Source organism: Pelodiscus sinensis, chromosome 1 (genome assembly GCF_052426305.1).
Source record: "Pelodiscus sinensis isolate ZL-2025 chromosome 1, ASM5242630v1, whole genome shotgun sequence".
In the NCBI taxonomy this organism is placed as follows: Eukaryota; Metazoa; Chordata; order Testudines; family Trionychidae; genus Pelodiscus; species Pelodiscus sinensis.
In genome coordinates this window covers 358,751,063-358,771,379 of record NC_143052.1, presented here as the reverse complement: position 1 = coordinate 358,771,379, position 20,317 = coordinate 358,751,063, and the positions used below count along the sequence as shown (strand labels likewise).

At 47.0% G+C, this 20,317-nt stretch overlaps 2 protein-coding genes across 2 annotated transcripts; both read left to right on the top strand.

Annotated features, from left to right (window-relative positions):
- The first annotated feature begins 9,192 nt into the window (after positions 1-9,192).
- LOC102456192 (olfactory receptor 52E4-like) lies at positions 9,193-10,140 on the top strand. Its single transcript, XM_014570510.2, has one exon. It carries the CDS (start codon positions 9,193-9,195, stop codon positions 10,138-10,140), a length of 948 nt encoding a protein of 315 aa, XP_014425996.2.
- A 7,063-nt stretch (positions 10,141-17,203) lies between these two features.
- LOC102455946 (olfactory receptor 52M1-like) lies at positions 17,204-18,151 on the top strand. Its single transcript, XM_006117164.2, has one exon. The coding sequence runs from the start codon at positions 17,204-17,206 to the stop codon at positions 18,149-18,151; it is 948 nt and encodes a 315-aa protein (XP_006117226.2).
- Positions 18,152-20,317: the final 2,166 nt, after the last annotated feature.

The following is a 20,317-nucleotide window of genomic DNA, read 5'->3' as shown; positions in this document are numbered from 1 at the left end:
AATATTGGTATGGAAGGGTACGGCTTGCTCAGGAAGGACAGACAGGGAAAAAAGGGAGGAGGGGTTGCCTTGTATATTAAAAATGTACACACTTGGACTGAAGTGGAGATGAACGTAGGAGATAGCTGTGTAGAGAGTCTCTGGGTTAAGCTAAAAGGGGTAAAAAACGAGGGTGATATCATGCTAGGAGTCTACTACAGGCCACCTAGCCAGGTGGAAGAGGTGGATGAGGCCTTTTTTAAACAATTAACAAAACTATCCAAAGCCCAAGATTTGGTGGTGATGGGGGACTTCAACTATCCAGACATATGTTGGGAAACTAACACAGCGAGGCACAGGCTATCCAATAAGTTTCTGGACTGCATTGGAGACAACTTTCTGTTTCAGAAGGTTGAAAAAGCTACCAGAGGAGAAGCTGTTCTGGATTTGGTTTTAACAAATAGGGAGGAACTAGTTGAGAACTTGAAAGTGGAAGACAGTATAGGGGACAGTGATCACGAAATAATAGAGTTCATGATCATAAGGAAAGGTAGAAGGGAGACCACCACAATTGAGGTTATGGATTTCAGGAAGGCAGATTTTGATAAGCTCAGAGAACTTGTAGGTAAGGTCCCATGGGAAGCAAGACTGAAGGGAAAAACAACTGAGGAGAGTTGGAAGTATTTCAAAGGGACGTTGTTAAGGGCCCAAAAGCAAACAATTCCGTTGTGTAGGAAAGATAGAAAATATGGCAAAAGACCAGCTTGGCTTAACAAGGAGATCTTGCATGATCTCAAAATAAAAAAGGAGTCATATAAAAAATGGAAACTAGGACAACTAACAAAGGATGAATATAGGCAAGCAACACGGGAATGCAGGGGCAAGATTAGAAAGGCAAAGGCACAAAATGAGATCAAACTAGCTACAGGCATAAAGGGAAACAAGAAGACCTTTTATAAATACATTAAAAGCAAGAGGAGGACCAAGGACAGGGTAGGCCCACTGCTTAGCGAGGAGGGAGAAGCAGTAACAGGGAACTTGGAAATGGCGGAGATGCTCAATGACTTCTTTGTTTCGGTCTTCACCGAGAAGTCTGGAGGTGTGCCTAACGTAGTGAATACAAGCAGAGAGAGGGTAAGTTTAGAAGATAGGATACACAAAGAACAAGTTAAAAATCACTTAGGAAAGTTAGATGTCAGCAAGTCACCAGGACCTGATGAAATGCATCCCAGGATACTCAAGGAGCTGATAGAGGAGGTATCTGAGCCTTTAGCTATGATCTTTGAAAAATCATGGCAGACAGGGGAGATTCCAGAAGACTGGAAAAAGGCAAATATTGTGCCCATCTATAAAAAGGGGAATAAGAACAACCCAGGAAATTATAGACCGGTCAGTTTAACGTCTGTCCCAGGGAAGATAATGGAGCAGGTAATTAAGGAAATCGTATGCAAACACTTGGAAAGTAATAAAGTGATAGGGAATAGCCAGCATGGGTTTGTGAAGAACAAGTCATGCCAAACTAATCTGATAGCTTTCTTTGAAAAGATAACGAGCCTTGTGGATAAGGGAGAAGCGGTGGATGTCATATACCTAGACTTTAGTAAGGCATTTGATACGGTCTCGCATGATATTCTTATTGATAAACTAGGCAAATATAACTTAGATAGGGCCACGATAAAGTGGGTGCATAATTGGCTGGATAACCGTAGTCAGAGAGTTGTTGTTAACGGTTCTAAATCCTGCTGGAAAGGGATAACAAGTGGAGTTCCTCAAGGGTCTGTTTTGGGACCCGTACTATTCAATATCTTCATCAATGATGTAGATATTGGGATAGAGAGTACTCTTATTAAGTTTGCAGATGATACCAAACTGGGTGGGGTTGCGACTTCTTTGGAGGATAGGGACATAATTCAAAATGACCTTAGCAAGTTAGAGAAATGGTCAGAGGTAAACAGGATGAGGTTTAATAAAGAGAAATGCAAAGTGCTCCACTTAGGAAGGAACAATCAGTTCCATACATACAAGATGGGAAGCGACTGTCTAGGAAGGAGCATGGCGGAAAGGGATCTAGGGGTCATAGTGGACCACAAGTTGAATATGAGTCAACAGTGTGATGCTGTTGCCAAAAAAGCAAATATGATTCTAGGTTGTATCAACAGGTGTGTTGTAAGCAAAACTCGTGAAGTCATTCTGCCGCTCTATTCTGCACTAGTTAGGCCTCAGCTGGAGTACTGTGTCCAGTTCTGGGCGCCACATTTCAAGAAAGATGTGGAGAAATTGGAAAGGGTACAGAGAAGAGCGACAAGAATGATTAAAGGTTTAGAGAACATGACCTATGAAGCCAGGCTTCATGAACTGGGCTTATTTAGTTTGGAAAAAAGAAGATTAAGGGGGGACATGATAGCGGTTTTCAAATATCTAAAAGGGTGTCACAAGGAGGAAGGCGAAAATTTGTTCCTCTTGGTTTCTGAGGACAGGACAAGGAGTAATGGGCTTAAAGTGCAGCAGGGGAGGTTTAGATTGGACATTAGGAAAAAATTCCTAACTGTCAGGGTGGTCAAATATTGGAATAAATTGCCAAGGGAGGTGGTGGAATCTCCCTCTCTGGAGATATTTAAGAACAGGTTAGATAGACATCTGTCAGGGATGGTGTAGACGGAGCTTGATCCTGCCTTGAGGGCGGGGGGCTGGACTCGATGACCTCTCGAGGTCCCTTCCAGTCCTATTATTCTATGATTCTATGATTCTATGATTCTATGACACCCACCCCCAGCTGAAATCCCACACTTAGAGTCTGGAGGAGTTACACTCGGGCTGTGTCTAGACTGCAGGGCTTTTTCGAAAAAAGTAGCCTTTTTTCAAAAAAAACTTCACCTGCATCTAGACTACAGCCGCGTTCTTTCGAAATTAAATCGACGGCAGAAAACCTCATTTTTTTCGAAGGCAGAAAACCTCATTTCACGAGAAAGAACGTCTTTTTTTGAAAGTGCTCTTTCGAAAAAAGTCGTTCTTGAATGCAAACAGGGCTTTTTCGAAAGAGAGCATCCAGACTTCCTGGGTGCTTTCTTTCGAAAAAGCGGCTTGCTTTTTCGAAAGTACTGCTTGCAGTCTAGACGCTCTTTTTGGAAAGGGGCTTTTTCGAAAGTATCTTTCGAAAAAGCCTCTTTCGAAAGAGGCTTGCAGTCTAGACGTAGCCGCAGGGGCTGGAGTGGCTGGAGAGCTAGAGGGCCTGAGAGTCACACTCAGGGGCCGGGAGCCACACCCTGGGAGTCACACACTCAGGGGCCGGGGGGCACACCCTGGGAGTCGCACACTCAGGGGCTGGGAGTCACACCCTGGGAGTCACACACTCAGGGGCCGGGAGTCACACCCTGGGAGTCACACACTCAGGGGCTGGGAGTCACACCCTGGGAGTCACACACTCAGGGGCCAGGAGTCACACCCTGGGAGTCACACACTCAGGGGCCGGGAGTCACACCCTGGGGCTACGTCTACACTGGCCCCTTTTCCGGAAGGGGCATGTAAATTTCACTAGTCGTCGTAGGGAAATCCGCGGGGGATTTAAATATCCCCCGCGGCATTTAAATAAAAATGTCCGCCGCTTTTTTCCGGCTTTTAAAAAAGCCGGAAAAGAGCGTCTAGACTGGCCCCGATCCTCCGGAAAAAGTGCCCTTTTCCGGAGGGTCTTATTCCTTCAAAGTAGTTTCCAAAAAAGTTTTTCCGTTAAAGGTATTTCCGCAAAAGAGCATCTAGATTGGCACAGATGATTTGTGCAAAAAGTGCTTTTGCGCAAAAGCATCCGTGCCCAGTATAGATGTGCTTTGGCCATTAAGGTGCCTGTCTACACTGGCCCTCTTGTGTAAGTATTCTTGCGCAAGAGGTCTTATCCCTGAGCGGGAGCACCAAAGTATTTGCGCAAGAAGCACTGAATTCTTACGTTAGAACGTCAGCGTTCTTGCACAAATTCAAGTGGCCAGTGTAGACAGCTGGCAAGTTTTTGCACAAAAGTGGCCGCTTTTGCGCAAAATCTTGCCAGTCTAGACGCACCCATACATTTTATATCAGTTTTCATTATCCATAATTGGAGTTTCATTCTGAAGGATTTTATTTTCTCCGATAATCCGATAATTGTAGAATTTGGTCCTTGAAGTGACACATTTAAATCATTTAGTAGGCAAAAATGTCCGCTAGGTATACTATTTTATACAAACTCTTGTTTTCTGCAAGCAAATATTCAAACTCAGTTTTGTTCACTGAAATGGTATTCAATTCAATTGATTGGTTTAACTACCTGAAGGATGAATGACTGCTGGGGAGACACTTGGCGACCCTTTTGAAATGCAATGGTGACCCATATTTGGGTAGCGACCAATAGGTTGGGAAACTCTGTTCTAAATACTGATCAGTCTTTTACTTTTATAACCCTACAATCTCATCTGAATTACTATAGAGCGAATAGATGTAACATCACATTCATTGGTCAGACCATCACACAATGGCTACGTCTAGATTCCATCCCTTTTTCGTAAAAGATATGCAAATTAGTCATATCGCAATTGCTAATGAGCGGGGATTTAAATCTCCCCCGCTTCATTAGCATAAAAATGGCTGCCGTGCCGAGAAAAAGCGGCAGCCATTTTTATGCTAATGAAGCAGGGGAGATTTAAATCCCCACTTCATTAGCAATTGCGATATGTCTAATTTGCATCCCTTTTATGAAAAAGGGATGGAATCTAGACCTAGCCAATATGTATACAATGTAGTGGGTTGTTCTCACGCTTCCTCTCCCAGCCTTTAATCTGCAGCCTACGCACCAGGCAATCCCTGCCAGAGTGGGACTCCCTTTTTCTCTTGGCGTGACAAAGGGACAATTGCTCTTCTTTGGCACCCGTGTGTGTATTTTAGTCACTCCTGGCCCTATGTTCTGTTAGTGACCCCCATCGCCACTGCCTGAAGTGTGTTGGGGGAATCACACATGCAGGACAAGTGTTGCTGCTGTCAGTGCTTCCATCGCACAGCCCAGACTCAGAGCAACATCCACCTGGCGACAGTTTTGCAATGATCCCCTAGATCACAGGTGGAACCTTCTCCAGCCCTTCCAGTCTCCCTGGGTGTGTCTAGACTACATGCCTCCATCGACGGAGGCATGTAGATTAGACAGATCGGCAGAGGGAAATGAAGCTGCGATTAAAATAATCGCGGCTTCATTTAAATTTAAATGGCTGCCCCGCTCTGCCGATCAGCTGTTTGTCGGCAGATCGGGGCAGTCTGGACGCTCCGCATCGACAAAGAAGCCTTTCTTGATCGGCACAGGTAAACCTGGTTTCACGAGGCATACCTGTGCCAATCAAGAAAGGCTTCTTTGTCGACGCGGCGCGTCCAGATTGCCCCGATCTGCCGACAAACAGCTGATCGGCAGAGCGGGGCAGCCATTTAAATTTAAATGAAGCCGCGATTATTTTAATCGCAGCTTCATTTCCCTCTGCCGATCTGTCTAATCTACATGCCTCCGTCGACGGAGGCATGTAGTTTAGACATACCCCCTGAGTGCTGCAACATGAGTATTATAGCAGTCCAGGTCTCTGGAGCCGGGGGCTGTTCTTCTCCCACCTTTGCGCACCACCTATGTCCATGAGGGTGTGGACATCCCCTGCACTCCTGGAGTATTTTCTTCTCGCTTGTTTGTCGACTGCGGTAGGATGATGTGCCAGCTGCGCTAGTCTCCTCTCCTTTGGGAAAGCCCCTTGATTGCTGTTTACTCCTAAAGCAATTAGCACTGAAACAGAACTTCACATCTCCGTGCGTGCTTCCGCCCAAGAGGCTGAGCCCACTTGGCTAATACCAAGCTGCACTATAAAAGGTGCTCACCCTTCTGCCAGCTGCCGCTGTGGGATAATGCTACAGCAGCTGGGCTAAGAGAAGTGTCGCACACAGTCTCGTTTACCGGAGGGGGACACCCAGGGGAGACACTTCACCTCCGAATTCACAGGTACCATCTCCTGCTGAGGAGCTCCCCTGCTCGGCCACGCCCGTGCACCGTGGGTGAGATGAGCTAGAGGATAAGTCTGTTTCCCTTTGCGCTCTGCACAGACATTCCACATCCCCGAGCTCTTGCCACAGGGCACGAGTTTCTGTTTTTCTCTTCCTGTCCCAGCTGACGGGCTCCAGCTCAGAGGGAGCACCATGCCAGAGGCACGGTGGATGCAAGATGTTATGAGATGTGAACGAGGCCACATTCAGAAGCACTTGCACGTACTTTCCCCAGGAAACACAGAAGCAAAGCTCCGTTTAGGTTAAGAACTGAGGAAAGCGCGCAGGAGCCAGCTGTGTGTATATGCACAGACACAGTCACCTCCTCCCCTCGCATCTCAGGGCTCTGGCTGCTATCGGGATGGGGGCTGCATTCTGCAGGACAGTGCCCTAGTCTGTGGGTCTGCATTCCCTCTTCCAGAGGACAGCTTTCCATTTGACTGTGTTAACACATGGCAGCTGCTTTTCCCGTCTTTGGGTCACCCACAGATTTTATCCGGAGAATTTTTTTCTCTGCTTCTGGATCATTGCTGCTGATATTAAACAGCTTTGGGCCTAACACAGTCTCCTGCAGAATACCACTGGGAAGACATGCAACCGCTGCCAGTGGTCCACAGAGATCTGCTCTCTGAGCCCCGGCACTTTGCCAGTTTCTAGTGCATTGAACGTGGACTTTTCTCATATTGCAGAATGCTCATGTTTTAACCTGAACATTTTCCCCTAGGAAATCAAATTCCCTTGATCCACCACAAATACTTTCCTTGAAGCATAAAACTGGTTTTGTGTGACAAGACCCGTTTTCCATAATGCATGTTGCTGAACAGGCATTAAGGATATCACTAGACTTTTTGTAGCTAATCCTATACCAGGTTTTCCATTCTTCCCTCCATCTGTGAAATCTTTTACCTAAACTTTCCCTTTATTTTTAATAGCGTGTCTTTAAGACAAAACTGTCCAGAATTTAGGTTTTTTGTTTGTTGCTGTTGTTTTTGCTCTGCCCAGTTAGTAACTCTGGGGTTTGTAGATCTAAGGTTCAACTGGAGATGCCCTTGAGTACTAACCAACTGGAAAGTGTTGCATCGCCTTAAGTGATATGAGTACACCAGGCTGCTTCTCTCCAAGGCCGTGTCCAGACTCAGGGGTTCTTTCGAAAAAAGTAGCCTTTTTTCGAAAGAACTTCCCCTGCGTCCAGACACAAGCCGCGTTCTTTCGAAATTATTTCGAAAGAACGCGGCTTTTCTTTCGATGGCGGTAAACCTCAATTTACGAGGAAGAACACCTTCTTTCGAAAGTTCCTCTTTCAAAAGAAGGCGTTCTTCAATGTAAAGAGGCCCTCTTCGAAAGAGAGCATCCAGACTCGCTGGGTGCTCTCTTTCGAAAAAGCGGATTTCTCTTTCGTAAGATCCGCCTGCAGTCTAGACGCAATCTTTCGAAAGAGGCTCTTTCGAAAGAGGCTTTCGAAAGAGCCTCTTTCGAAAGAAGCCTGCAGTCTAGACATAGCCCAAATGTGAAATAAAGATGTTTCTTGGGAACATCTATGTTTTCTGTAGCTTCAGGGGGTAGCCAAGTTAGTCTGTTACAGAAAAAAACAGCAAGCAAATGGTCTGGTAGCACTTTATAGACTAACAAAACATGTAGTCTATAAAGGGCACACCGGTCATCTGAAGAAGTGATATGTTTTCTGTAACATCCACACTTTTCCTTTCTCCCTCTAGGACTGGACAGAAACCTTTGCTTGGATTTTGTTCATCATTAATACACTTAATAACCTTTTTTCTGTGGTCCTGAGCTCTGCCTAACATGGAATTGCCCCAATGTCTTTAATCTCCAGTCGGACTTTTCCTAACTTAGCAATTGTGTAGCTATCTCTTCCCTTTCTCCCGTGTGTTGTATATTGCTGGTTTTGCCCCACCTCCAGCACCTGCCTTCTTGTTGCCAGCAAACTGGGTCTTTGCCTCAAGTTAATTTTAGCTATCTAATAATTTCTTTTTAAGGGACTCTCATTTTCCGGTCCATCTTTTACCTTCCAATGAGTTCTGCTGATAATTTGTCTCCGCTTTGGGGAGTTAGCCCCTCTGAAGTGTTAGGTGTCTACACCTCCCCCATTCTCGCAGCCTTGCTGGGAATTCATATTTGTATCTGCTCGGTCCAGTATAGAGACTGGGTACCAAAACTGAGGATGTGCCGAGAGCTGGACAATTTCCACGCCGTGTCTTAGGCATTGTCTTTGGCCAGGCCTGCTGAATGGAGCTACAATAATGACCAGGTATTTTTTCGGAGATGTATTCTGGTTGGGATGTTTCCACCTGGCACGTGTCTTAGCAAAAGGTCAGATTTTCCCTATCTCACATTTTGAGCAAGTGGGTGATGAGGAAGCTCCCTATGGCATGTACTCACTGCTAGAATCTCATTGCGAAAAGAAACCATGAGGGATAAGGGATATCCACATGTGTGTTTCCTGCTGGTTCCTGTTAAGGTCTCCCAAACCACAAGGTGTAGGAATTCTTCACTCATGGGGCACTATCACATATGGAACTTGCATGATTCACGGCAGGTCAGAGCTGCTTTTTCTGAATAATAAAAATGTCATTTAAAGTGTTTGAAAAGTCACCAATCTGCTTCCTCCATGAGTACGTCTAGACTATATACCTCTCCCGGCAGAGGCATGTAAATTAGACTACCCGACATAGTCAATGAAGCGGGGATTTAAATCAGTCAAGACGGCAGTCAAGACGTAGATCGGTTGGCAAGGAAAAGCCTTTGCTGACCGATCCTGTAAACCTCGTTTCACAAGGCATAAGGGATCGGTCGGCAAAGGTTTTCCTCATCGACTGATCTGCATCTTGATTGCTGCGCTGTGCCAACGATCAGCTGAGCCTGCACAGCGTGGTGGCCGTTTTTATGTTAATGAAGCCGAAGATATTTAAATCCCCTCTTCATTGACTATGTCAGGTAGTCTAATTTACATTCCTCTGCCGGCAAAGGCATGAAGTCTACACATACCCCATGAGACCAGCCTCCAGTACCAAATATATTGTCTCATATAAATATTGTATCTGCATCCAGGTATCTCTACTACAGCCACCACCCTGGTCTCTGGACAGATTAGGAACTCAAAATACTTTACGGTTCTTACAGGAGACGCCGTTCTGCCTCACGTTTGGACACCTTCTTCCCTACTCCATGTCAGATTTCAACACAACCAAATTCACCAACCCCTCCACCCTCATCCTGCTGGGCATCCCTGGCCTGGAGGTGGCCCATGTCTGGCTTTCCATCCCATTCTGTGCAATGTACATCATAGCTATCTTGGGGAACTGCGCCATCCTACTCATTGTGAAGAAAGAGCCAACCCTCCATGAGCCCATGTACTATTTCCTCTGCATGCTGGCCGCCACCGACCTGGTCCTGTCCACGTCCACCCTGCCGAAAACACTGAGCATCTTCTGGTTCAATTCCAGGGAGATCGATTTCAGAGCCTGCCTCACCCAGATGTTCTTCATTCACTGCTTTTTTGGGGTGGAGTCTGGGATCTTCGTGGCCATGGCGTTGGATCGCTACGTGGCCATCTGCCATCCCCTGAGACATTCCACCATCCTCACAAACCGGGTGGTGGCTATAATTGGCCTGGCCGTATTGCTGCGCAGCAGCATGATTGTGCTGCCTCATCCCTTCCTAGCAAGGCTGTTGCCTTATTGCGGAAACAACATTTTCCCCCATTCATACTGCGAGTTCTTCGGCGTGGTGAAGCTGGCCTGTGGCGACATCCGGGTCAGTAGCTACTATGGCCTCTTTGTAACACTAACAAGGAACAGTCTAGATATGCTTTGTATCGCTGTGTCCTACACTCAAATCCTCAGGGCCATCTTCCGTCTCCCCACCAAGAACGCCCGGCTCAAGACTTTTGGGACCTGCAGCGCCCACCTCTGCGCCTTTTTAATCTTTTACATCCCAGCTCTCTTCTCTACCCTCACACACCAGTTTGGCAAGAATGTGCCCCTGCATTTCCATATTCTGTTTGCCAACATGTGCCTCCTGGTGCCCCCCACGTTAAACCCCATCATCTATGGGGTGAGGACCAAACAGATCTGGGACAGAATGCTCTGGCTATTTACTCAAAAGAGAACCTAAAGTTTACTCCTTGTTCTCCTGCTCTCAGATGGAGCTGTGTGCCGACTGCCTGGTGACAGGGTGCCGGGCCCTCTTCCCTGCATCACTGACTAATCAGTCAACAAGACATTAAATCAGCCCTTGACACTACAACTCTAGGCGATGTTGGGGTGTGTAAGAGTTAAATAAGGAGTCTGCATAATCACTGACATAGTGATGGGGGTCCAGCATGGGCAGGCAATGTCCCTATGGATTTATTGACATGATTTAATGCCCGTTTTCCCTCCTGTAATACTTGCTTGGGATCGATAAGCACATAGTTGTGCCAAGGATGTAACTTCTAAGGAATATTCTTTGTCTGGAACTGTATATAATCTTCCTCCCCTCCGTTCTTCCCGCCCGCTCTGAAGCATAGAAAGGGTCACAGCTCCTGCGTTTGACCCTTGTAAGGTGCCGATTCAAGACATTTGTAACGTGGAACCGCTTGCTTCAGTTCAAGTGCTGTAACCAGTAAATTAGGGGGGGGTATAATTATATTCAGGGCATGACTATTTCTGTGCATTAGATGGGTGCTCACAGATTAAAGTAGGGCTGAAAGGGTGATGTCACAGATACGTATATTTACATACTCTAATAAAAAGCTGTACCTGTGGTTAATGTGTTGCTCACTCGGACCAAGCTTTTGGCAGTTAGAGACGGAACAAGTATCTCCAGTAGAGATGCCCATTTACTCCTTCCACCTGTGGATCACCTGTTCTTTTCTAGCAGGAGGATCCATCTTTGTACCACTCACCGGTTTGCCGCCTTTCTGCTAACTGGTCTCCGACATCCCACACTCTGCCCCATTCTTCTTCCCAGGCCCCTTCCCCGAATCACCTAGTTTACCAATGGGCAGAGTCCTTCACCTCTTTCACCATGCCCACCCTCTCTCCTCTCCTACCCTTGTCACTCACTGGAGTGTCTCCATCTCCCTCTCTAGCCCTACTTCATCCCTTCTTCTCCGGGGCTGGGACAGGAGCTGCTGTAACCTGACAGAGGTCTGGCCTTGTGCTGGGAGACAGTCCTGCTTTGCTGGACTGTTCAGTTGGATGGCTCAGCAGTGAACACAATGGGCCATAGAAGAGACTTATTCCTACCTATCAGACTTTCCTGGCAAGGGGTGTTAATGGCCGAGCACCTGCTCCCCTCTGCAGTAACAGGATACTCACGAGTCCCCTTTTTGCCTGGATGTTCCACAACAACACCAGGTCCCTAGCAAACCTAGATGGTATCCAGACACAGACACCAAAAACCAGACGGTGTGGGGAAACCCACACAGGTGGAAACACAATTGCCTCACACTTTATTGTACACACCAGTGGGGTCCTTTCCTCTGGGCTTTTTCTGCACTCCTTCCTCATGCTTCTTCTGCTCAGGAGGAGGAGGCTGGGTCGAAGCGTCTCTCTATGACTAGGCTGTCATTAAAGACGAGGAGCAGCTAAGGAGATCTTGCTCAGATCAAGGATGGAAATAACAGCAATGTAGATCAAATCAGTTTTCTCCAATGCCTCAGCAGAGAGTGGGTGTAGAAGTAACGGCACCCCCACAAGAGGGAACAGAGGGAAAAGATATTAGTCCAGCATTTAAAATGACTGAAAATAGACAAGTCAGAAGAAGCTGGGGAAGGAAAGAGGTTGCAGGGTTATGTTAGCAGCAGAAATTCTCTGGTTGGAGAAGCAAAAAGTTGCAGTTGGTGGCGCTTGGACTCCTTAGATAACTTTGACCTAATTCAAAACAATGCCACAGGGTGGTGAGGACACTGAGGCAGGGACTGGTGTGCTGATGTTTTGTAATCACCTTGCCCCGACCATATCTTGTGGTGTCTAAGGAGAGGAGTTGATTTAGCTGCCTCTTTTACAAGTGCAGGATGGAGCTAAATGGCAGTGTAAGGCAGCTACATGCAGGATTGTGGCTGTGATGGGGCGGTCATCTCCCCCTTTCCTTTCCCCACACTCCCATTGCCACAGACCTTGCATGATATGAGACAGTGAGAAGAGGTTAACGGGGTGGGATTTTCAAGGGAACCTGTGCACGGCATTGTCAAAAGCAGAAAACCACTGCACTGGCACAGCCCCCGTCTCTCAGCTGTGGAGCCAGATTACACAAAGAATCATTATGGCAGTGGACGTCCTTAGCTGCAGTGGGTGACCAGGACACCTTCCCTGCCGGGCCAGGCTCCCCGTCCCCACAGCATGTGGTGGAGCTGTCTCCATGGCCATGGCATCACCAATGGCTTTCCCCCACCTAGGCCACCAGAACAGTCTTGCCAGGCTACAGAAGATACCGTACTTTCCCACTCGTGCTGAGCGCAAAAGACCAGTTGGCTACCAAACCTGGCTGCCAAAGTGGTTTCCTCAGGTATGTGCTCTAGCCTTGAAGGCCGAGGCCTGTGCTTCTAAGAGCCTAGGCAGGACTGTGCATTGCAGCTGTCTCACACCCATCCAGGAGCCTGTGTAACCACCCATCCTCAGTGCTGTTCATTTGATAGTTAAGCTCCTTTGGGCAGGTACTTCATCTCCTCTGCTTGTGAAGGGTCCAGCATGAGGCCCCCTGACATGAAGCAGAGCCTCTGTAGGCGTTCATAATAGAAATAAGGATCATAAATGATACACACAGTAGCCTAGCAAAGTCAGGGCCTAACCCCAATTTTGTCTTAAGCCTCAGGTGAAGGTGAAGACAACTTCCAGCCAGAACAGCCCTGGAAAGTCTGACTCCACTTGGGACATGAAATTCCAATTGCCCTGGCTAGCACTGGGAGGAAATGGAACAGCAGACCAAGCCAACCCGATGCAAACACCAACCCAGGTTCCTTCCCACCTGTAGGGCCCCCCTTCTTTCAAGGCAGCCACAGGAAAGTTGTGTTGATATTGCTTATTCAAAGTCTATTTCCCCCCAAGTGACGCCAGGGACAGGAATGTGTTTGCAGGTCTCTGAGTGGGAGGGGGAGTTTAGTCCCAGAGTTCACACCTCACAGGACTGGGCAGTTCACAAACTCCAGGGCTGTGTCTACACTGGCCACTTATTCCGGAAAATCAGCCGCTTTCCTGGAATAACTTGCTAGCTGTCTGCACTGGCCCCTTGAATTTCCGGAAAAGCACTGACGATCTAATGTAAGAAATCAGCCGCTTTTCCGGAAATACTATGCTGTTCCTGTTCGGGCAAAAGTCCTTTTTCCAGAAAACTGTTCCGGAAAAGGGCCAGTGTAGACAGCACAGTACTGTTTTTTGCAGAAAAGCCCCGATCGCGAAAATGACGATCGGGGCTTTTTTCCAGAACAGCGCTTCTACATTGGCCGTGGACACTTTTCCAGAAAAAGTGCTTTTCCGTAAAAGCATCCTGCCAATGTAGACGCTCTTTTTCCGGAAATACTTATAACGGAAAACTGTTCTGTTTTAAGCATTTCCGGAAAATCATGCCAGTGTAGACGTAGCCCAGCTGGCTCTGGAAACCTCAGATTCGCTTTGAGAGGATGGGGAAGGCTCCCTCTTCCCACCTTTCCTCTGTTCTCCACTCAGTGAACAGGCCTTCCCTCAGCTTGGGTCTATTTCCCTCTCTGTGGGAAGGGCAGGCAATGGTAACGGCAGGGAAATCGGGATGCCTGGGTTCTGTCTGTTACTAAATCTGTGTGAGACCTTAGCCAGGAAACGTTTCCCGGGGCTCAGTTTGCCTGTCTGTGGGGAGATGTTCATGGTGACTTCCCTTTGCTTGGCATTTTCAAGAGCGATTAGTGAAAACTGATGCATGGTAAAATGGTCGTTCTTGTGGTCATGACTAAGCGTTGGTCCTTTACAACCGCCCTGTGTGCCTGCAGACCGCACGGATGTGTCCCCTCAGCCATCTATCTACAGATATGCCTGTTTACTGTCCACCCATCCTGCCTGGGCATTTATGGAGTCCTAGGCTTTATCCTTAATTTTCTACCTAAATCAACTATAATTATTAAGTACACACAAATACACAGAGCAGCCCATTCTTCTCCGACTCAGCCCAGAGCCCAAGAGTTCTCCTCTCCCTTTGGGAAAGTTCCTTAATTGCTGTTTACGCCTCAAGCCTGTTAATTAGCACAGGAGCACAAAGCTGCTTATTTCCAGCCAGTTTACATCTCGAGGATTGCCCCTGCCCTGGAGGCCGAGCCTACATCTCATGGGCCACACGAAGCTGCGCTATAAATGAAGTTCAGCTGTCTGCCTTCTCCCAGGGTGAGATGCTGCTGCAGAAGCTGGGCTGAGAGATGTGTGGGTCACGGCTCCCAGTTACCAGATGGGAGACAATTCAGCTCCGAATTCACAGGTACTATCTCTTGCTGAGGAACTCCCCTGCTGGCCCACCTCAGTGCACTGTGGGTGAGATGAGCTAGAGGATACGTCTGTTTCCCTTTGCGCTCTGCACAGACATTCCACATCCCGGAGCTCTTGTCTCAGGGCACGATTTTCCATTTTTCTCTTCCCATCCCAGCTGACGGGCTCCAGCCCAGAGGTGGTATCATGCCAGAGGATGTGAAATAGAACGACACACCCAGAGGCTCTTGCATGTACTTTCCTCGGGTCCAAGAGAGGCAAAGCTCCCTTTGGAGTCAGAACTGAGTAAATATCCAAGTAGCCAGCGGTGTGTGAAGGCGCAGACACTGTCACCTCCTCCCCTCGCATCTCAGCGCTCTGGCTGTTAATGGGGTTGGGGCTGTATTCTGTAGGACAGTGCCCTAGTCTGTGGGTCAGGCTTTCATTCCCTATTCCAAGACGAAAACTTTCCACGTGCTGGTCTTAACACATTTTGTTTGCATTGACCTAGCTCAGAAAATGCCCCAGATTATTCAGTACCATTGCTTGGCCCCCCTCCATTGCATCTGCTCTTCCTGTCTTTGGGTCACTCACAAATCTTATCTGGAGACTTTATGGCTACGTCTACACTGGCATGATTTTCCAGAAATGCTTTTAATGGAAAAGTTTTCTTTTAAAAGCATTTTCGGAAAAGCGCGTCTAGATTGGCAGGATGCTTTTCCGCAAAAGCACTTTTTGCGGAAAAGCGTCCGTGTCCAATCTAGACGTGGTTTTCCGCAAAAAAGCCCCAATCGCCATTTTCGCAATCGGGGCTTTTTTGCGGAAAACAGAACTATATTGTCTACACTGGCACTTTCGGGCAACAGTCTTTTGGAAAAAGACTTTTGCCCAAACGGGAGCAGCATCATTTTTCCACAAAAGCACTGATGATTTTACATTCGATCGTCAGTGCTTTTCCGGAAATTCGAGCGGCCAGTGTAGACAGCTGGCAAGTTTTTCTGGAAAATCAGATGATTTTCCAGAAAAACTTGCCAGTGTAGACACAGCTTATGTGTTTGCTCCCAGATCATTGATGCTAATTTTAAATAGCTTTGGGCCTAACACAGAGTACTGCAGAATACTGCTAGGAAGACATGCAATCGCTCGCAGCGGTTGGTCCACTGAGATCTGCTCGCTGAGCCCTGTCACTTTGCCAGTTTCTAGTCCATTGAACATGGGCTCTACTGATATTGCAGAAAACTCATGTTTTAACCTGATTGTTTTCCCCTAGGAAATCAAATGCCTCAGAATCGTCAAGGTTCAGAGTCTCTGGCTGATTCCCTTGATCCCCCATAAATACTTCCATTAAAGGGTGAAACTGGTTTGGTTTGACAAGACGTGTTTCCCATAAACCATGTTGTTGACTGGCATGAATGATATTGCTTGACTTTTTGCGACTAATTCCTTAACAGGTTTTCCATTTATTTCCTAATTCTGTCTTTTTTGTTGTCGTTGTGCTTTCACTTTATTTTGAATAGTTTACCTTTAACATGGAACTGTCTGCCATTATGGTTTTGGTTGTGTTGTTTTTTCTCCGCTGTTGCCTGATTACACTGTTCTGGTTCGGAATGAGATGTGTGGCTGATCGTTCACCTAGCAACTCTGGGGTTTGTAGGGCTAAGGTTCAACTGGAGATTCCCTGTAACACATTCTATGAGTGCTAGCGGACTGGAAAGTGTTGCATCCCCATAGATGATGTGAGTATGTCTTGCTGCTTCTTTCCAAATATGAAATAAAGACATTTCTTGGACATAGATACATTTTCTGTAACCTTCACAAATTTCCTTTCTCCCTCTAGGAATGCTCGTAGCCTTTTCTAGGATTTCTTTCACACTTAATAACCTTCTTTCTCTGGTCCTTAGCTTTGAGGGTACGTCTAGACTACAGGGTTTTGTCAATAGAAGTTTTGTCGACAGATACTGTTGACAAAGCCTCTGTCAACAAAGAGTGTCTAGACTACATCCATTTTTGTCGACAAAGCAAGCCGCTTTGTCAACATGACAGTATAGATGCAAAGGACAGAGTAGATGCAATAATGCCTTCTGTCAACATAACTCTGTCGACAAAAGTTGTTATTCCTTGCAGAATGAGGTTTACAGCCGTCGACAAAACTGCTGAGTTCTGTTGATGTTATGTCAACAGAACTCAGTGGCAGTGTAGACACAGGTATAGTTTTGTCGACAAAAGTTCACTTTTGTCTACAAAACCCTGTAGTCTAGGCACACCCTGAGATGTGTTCTAGTTGGGATGTTTCCACTGGGCACGAAGGTTCACATTTTCCCAATCTCACATTTTGAGCACTTGGGTGAAGAAAAAGCTCTGTACAGCATGTACTCGCCAGCTAGAAGTTCATACTTTTAGTGCATGAAGGAACCATGAGGGATAAGGAGTATCCTCACACGTGTTTCCTGTTGACTCCTATTAAGGCTTCCCAAACCACAGGGTGTAGGAATTCTTCCTTCCTGGGACACTATCACATATATATGGCATTATTTGCTCCAGGTCATAATTAATTTATCAGAAACATGAAAATGTCATCCATTCAGTGTTCATCCATAACACTGTGCAGTACTGAATGTAATGTCTCATATGAACAATGTGTCTCTCTCCAGGCATTTTTACTAAAAACATCTCCCTGGACCTTGGGTGCATTCGGAAGCCTAAGGATACTTTGGTACATGCATGAGACATCGTTCTTCATAAGATTTGGTTGCTTTCTACCCTACTCCATGTCAGTTTCCAACACAACAGACTTCACCAACCCCTCCACTTTCATCCTGCTGGGAATTCCTGGCCTGGAGACGGCCCATGTCTGGATCTCCATCCCCTTCTGCATCATGTACATCATAGCCATCTTGGGGAACTTCATCATCCTCTTCATTGTGAAGAGAGAGCGTAGCCTCCATGAGCCCATGTACTATTTCCTCTGCATGCTGGCCATCATCGATGTGGTCCTGTCCACATCCACGCTACCTAAAACACTGAGCATCTTCTGGTTCAATTCCAGGGAGATCAATTTCAATGCCTGCCTCACCCAGATGTTCTTCATTCACTGTTTTTTAGCCGTGGAGTCTGGGATCTTCGTGGCCATGGCTTTGGATCGCTATGTGGCCATCTGCAATCCTCTGAGACATTCCACCATCCTGACAAGCCAAGTTGTGGCCAATATTGGGCTGGCCGTGTTGCTGCGTGGCAGCATGCTTGTGCTGCCTCATCCCTTCCTAGCAAGGAAGTTGCCTTATTGCAGAACCAACGTCATCCCCCTTTTATATTGCGAGTTCATCGCCGTGGTGAAGCTGTCCTGTGGCGACATCCGCATCAGTAGTTACTACGGCCTCTTTGTTTCATTATTGAAGAACTGTCTGGATCTGTTTTTTATCACCATGTCCTACACCCAGATCCTCAGGGCCATCTTCCGTCTCCCCACCAAGGACGCCCGGCTCAAGACTTTTGGGACTTGCACCTCCCACCTCTGTGTCATTTTAATCTTTTACATCCCAGCTCTCTTCTCTGCCCTTGCACAGCGGTTTGGCCAGAATATACCCTTTCATTTCCACATTCTGTTTGCCAACATGTGTCTCCTGGTGCCCCCCACACTAAACCCCATCATCTATGGTGTGAAGACCAAACCAATCCGGGACAGAATGCTCTGGCTGTTTACTCATAAAAGAACCTAAAATTTTCTCCGGGGCCTCCTGCTCTTAGATGGAGCTGTGTGCAAACTGCCTGTGACAGGGTGCTGGGCCCTCTTCTCTGCCTCACTGACTGGTGAGTCATCTTCCTCCCCTCCCTTCTTCCTCCTCCGTCTCCCCGCTCTGAAACATAGTCCGGGTCACAGCTCCTGCTTTTCCCCTTTGTAAGATGCTGATTCAAGAAGTTTGTAATGTAGAACTGCTTGCTTCAGCTCAAACATTGTAACCAGTAACCAATTGCGGATATAATTACATTCAACACATGGGGTGTGTCTAGACTACATGCCTCCGTCAACGGAGGCATGTAGATTAGCCAGATTGGCAGAGGGAAATGAAGCCGCGATTAAAATAATTGCGGCTTCATTTAAATTTAAATGGCTGCCCCGCTCTGCCGATCAGCTGTTTGTCGGCAGATCGGGGCAGTCTGGACGCGCCGCGCCGACAAAGAAGCCTTTCTTGATCGGCACAGGTATGCCTCGTGAAACCAGGTTTACCTGTGCCAATCAAGAAAGGCTTCTTTGTCGGCGCGTCACGTCCAGACTGCCCCGATCTGCCGACAAACAGCTGATCGGCAGAGCGGGGCAGCCATTTAAATTTAAATGAAGCCACGATTATTTTAATCGCGGCTTCATTTCCCTCTGCCGATCTGGCTAATCTACATGCCTCCGTCGACGGAGGCATGTAGTCTAGACACACCCATGGTGATTTCTATGCATTATATGGGTGCTCATGTTAAAAAATTAGGGCTGGAAGAGTGATGTAATGGATACGTGTATTTACATACTAACTACAATAAAAAGCTGTATCTATGGTTAATGTGTTGCTCACTTGGACCAAGCTTTTGGGGGTTTGAGGCAGAACAAGTGTCGGAAGTAAAGAAGCCCATTTACTCCATTGCCTCTGGTTCACCTGTTCTTTTCTAACAGGGGATCCATCTACTCACCCATCACAGGTTTGCCCCTTTCTTATTTCTGGAGACTTGGCCCCTGAGATCCCACACTCTGCCCCTCTCTTCTTTCCAGGCTCCTTCCCCTGATTCACTTAGGGTGCATCTATACTGCAGCCTCAACTCAAAATAAGCTATGAAATTTGCACTGTGCTAATTGTGTATCTTATTTCAATTCTATTTTGAAATAGCTATTCTGAAATGTCCCTTACTCCTCGTGCAATGAGGTTTACAGGGACCTCGGAATAGTGAACCCAAAATAACACGCTTTCTGTGTAGACGCAGAATAGCTGGTATCCAGAAATAGCGTTGCAGTGTAGACGTACCCTCAGTTTACCAATGTCCCAGGTTCTTCTTCACCTCTTTCACCAGGACCCCCCTCACTCAGCTCCTCTCTTTGTCCTTTCCCTCACTGGTTTCTCACCACTTTCCTCCTTATCCCTGCTTCATCCCTTCTGCTCCGGTACTGGAACAGGAGCTGCCACAGTCTGACAGTCATGGCTGAGCAAGGGCTGACGTGTGTTAATGCCCCGGTGCCTGCTCCAACTGGACAGTGACATGTCCCCTTTTTGATTGGATGTCCCACTCCGAGTGCAGAAGGTGGGGGCCTGCAAGAGACCTTAAAGGCTCTTCTTAAAAAAAACTCTCCAAGGTTCCAGAGTTCCTGCCCTTAGGAGATGGGCTGCCACCATCAAGTGTCCAACTCCCTCTTTTAAAACCCAGGAAGAACCATCTGGACTTCTTCCAGAGGAGTACCCCAAGCTCTTTTACCACAAGAGAGCTTGAAAAGAGGGGGGAAAACCACAGAAAACAAACTTTAATCTGTAGTAGCTGACCTCTCAGCCTAGGCAGGCACAAATGCAGACCTGTTACCGTCCAGGACACATGGGTTAACAAACAAAAACCACTTGGTAAAGCATACTTGGTTGCTAGGTATTAGAGAACAACTGAGAAAAGAGCCAATTAAAACACAGAGAAAAAATGGTATCACTGGCACAGCTTAGGTATAGGGAATGTGAGGAGGGAGGCACATGGATTTCACACAGAGATGTTTAACCTAACAATAAAACAAAGAAAAACACCCTGATGGTGTCTAATCATACATTCCTCTATCTACTCATGCTCTGTACTGAGCCGTACTTCAAGGCCTACTCCGTTCCCATGCCCCATATTCCTTGTTGGCATTGTTATTCTGTCTGATTACT

Coding starts and splice junctions, on each gene's coding strand:
- LOC102456192 (XM_014570510.2), top strand. CDS start 9,193: ATGTCAGATTTCAACACAACCAAATTCACCAACCCCTCCACCCTCATC.
- LOC102455946 (XM_006117164.2), top strand. CDS start 17,204: ATGTCAGTTTCCAACACAACAGACTTCACCAACCCCTCCACTTTCATC.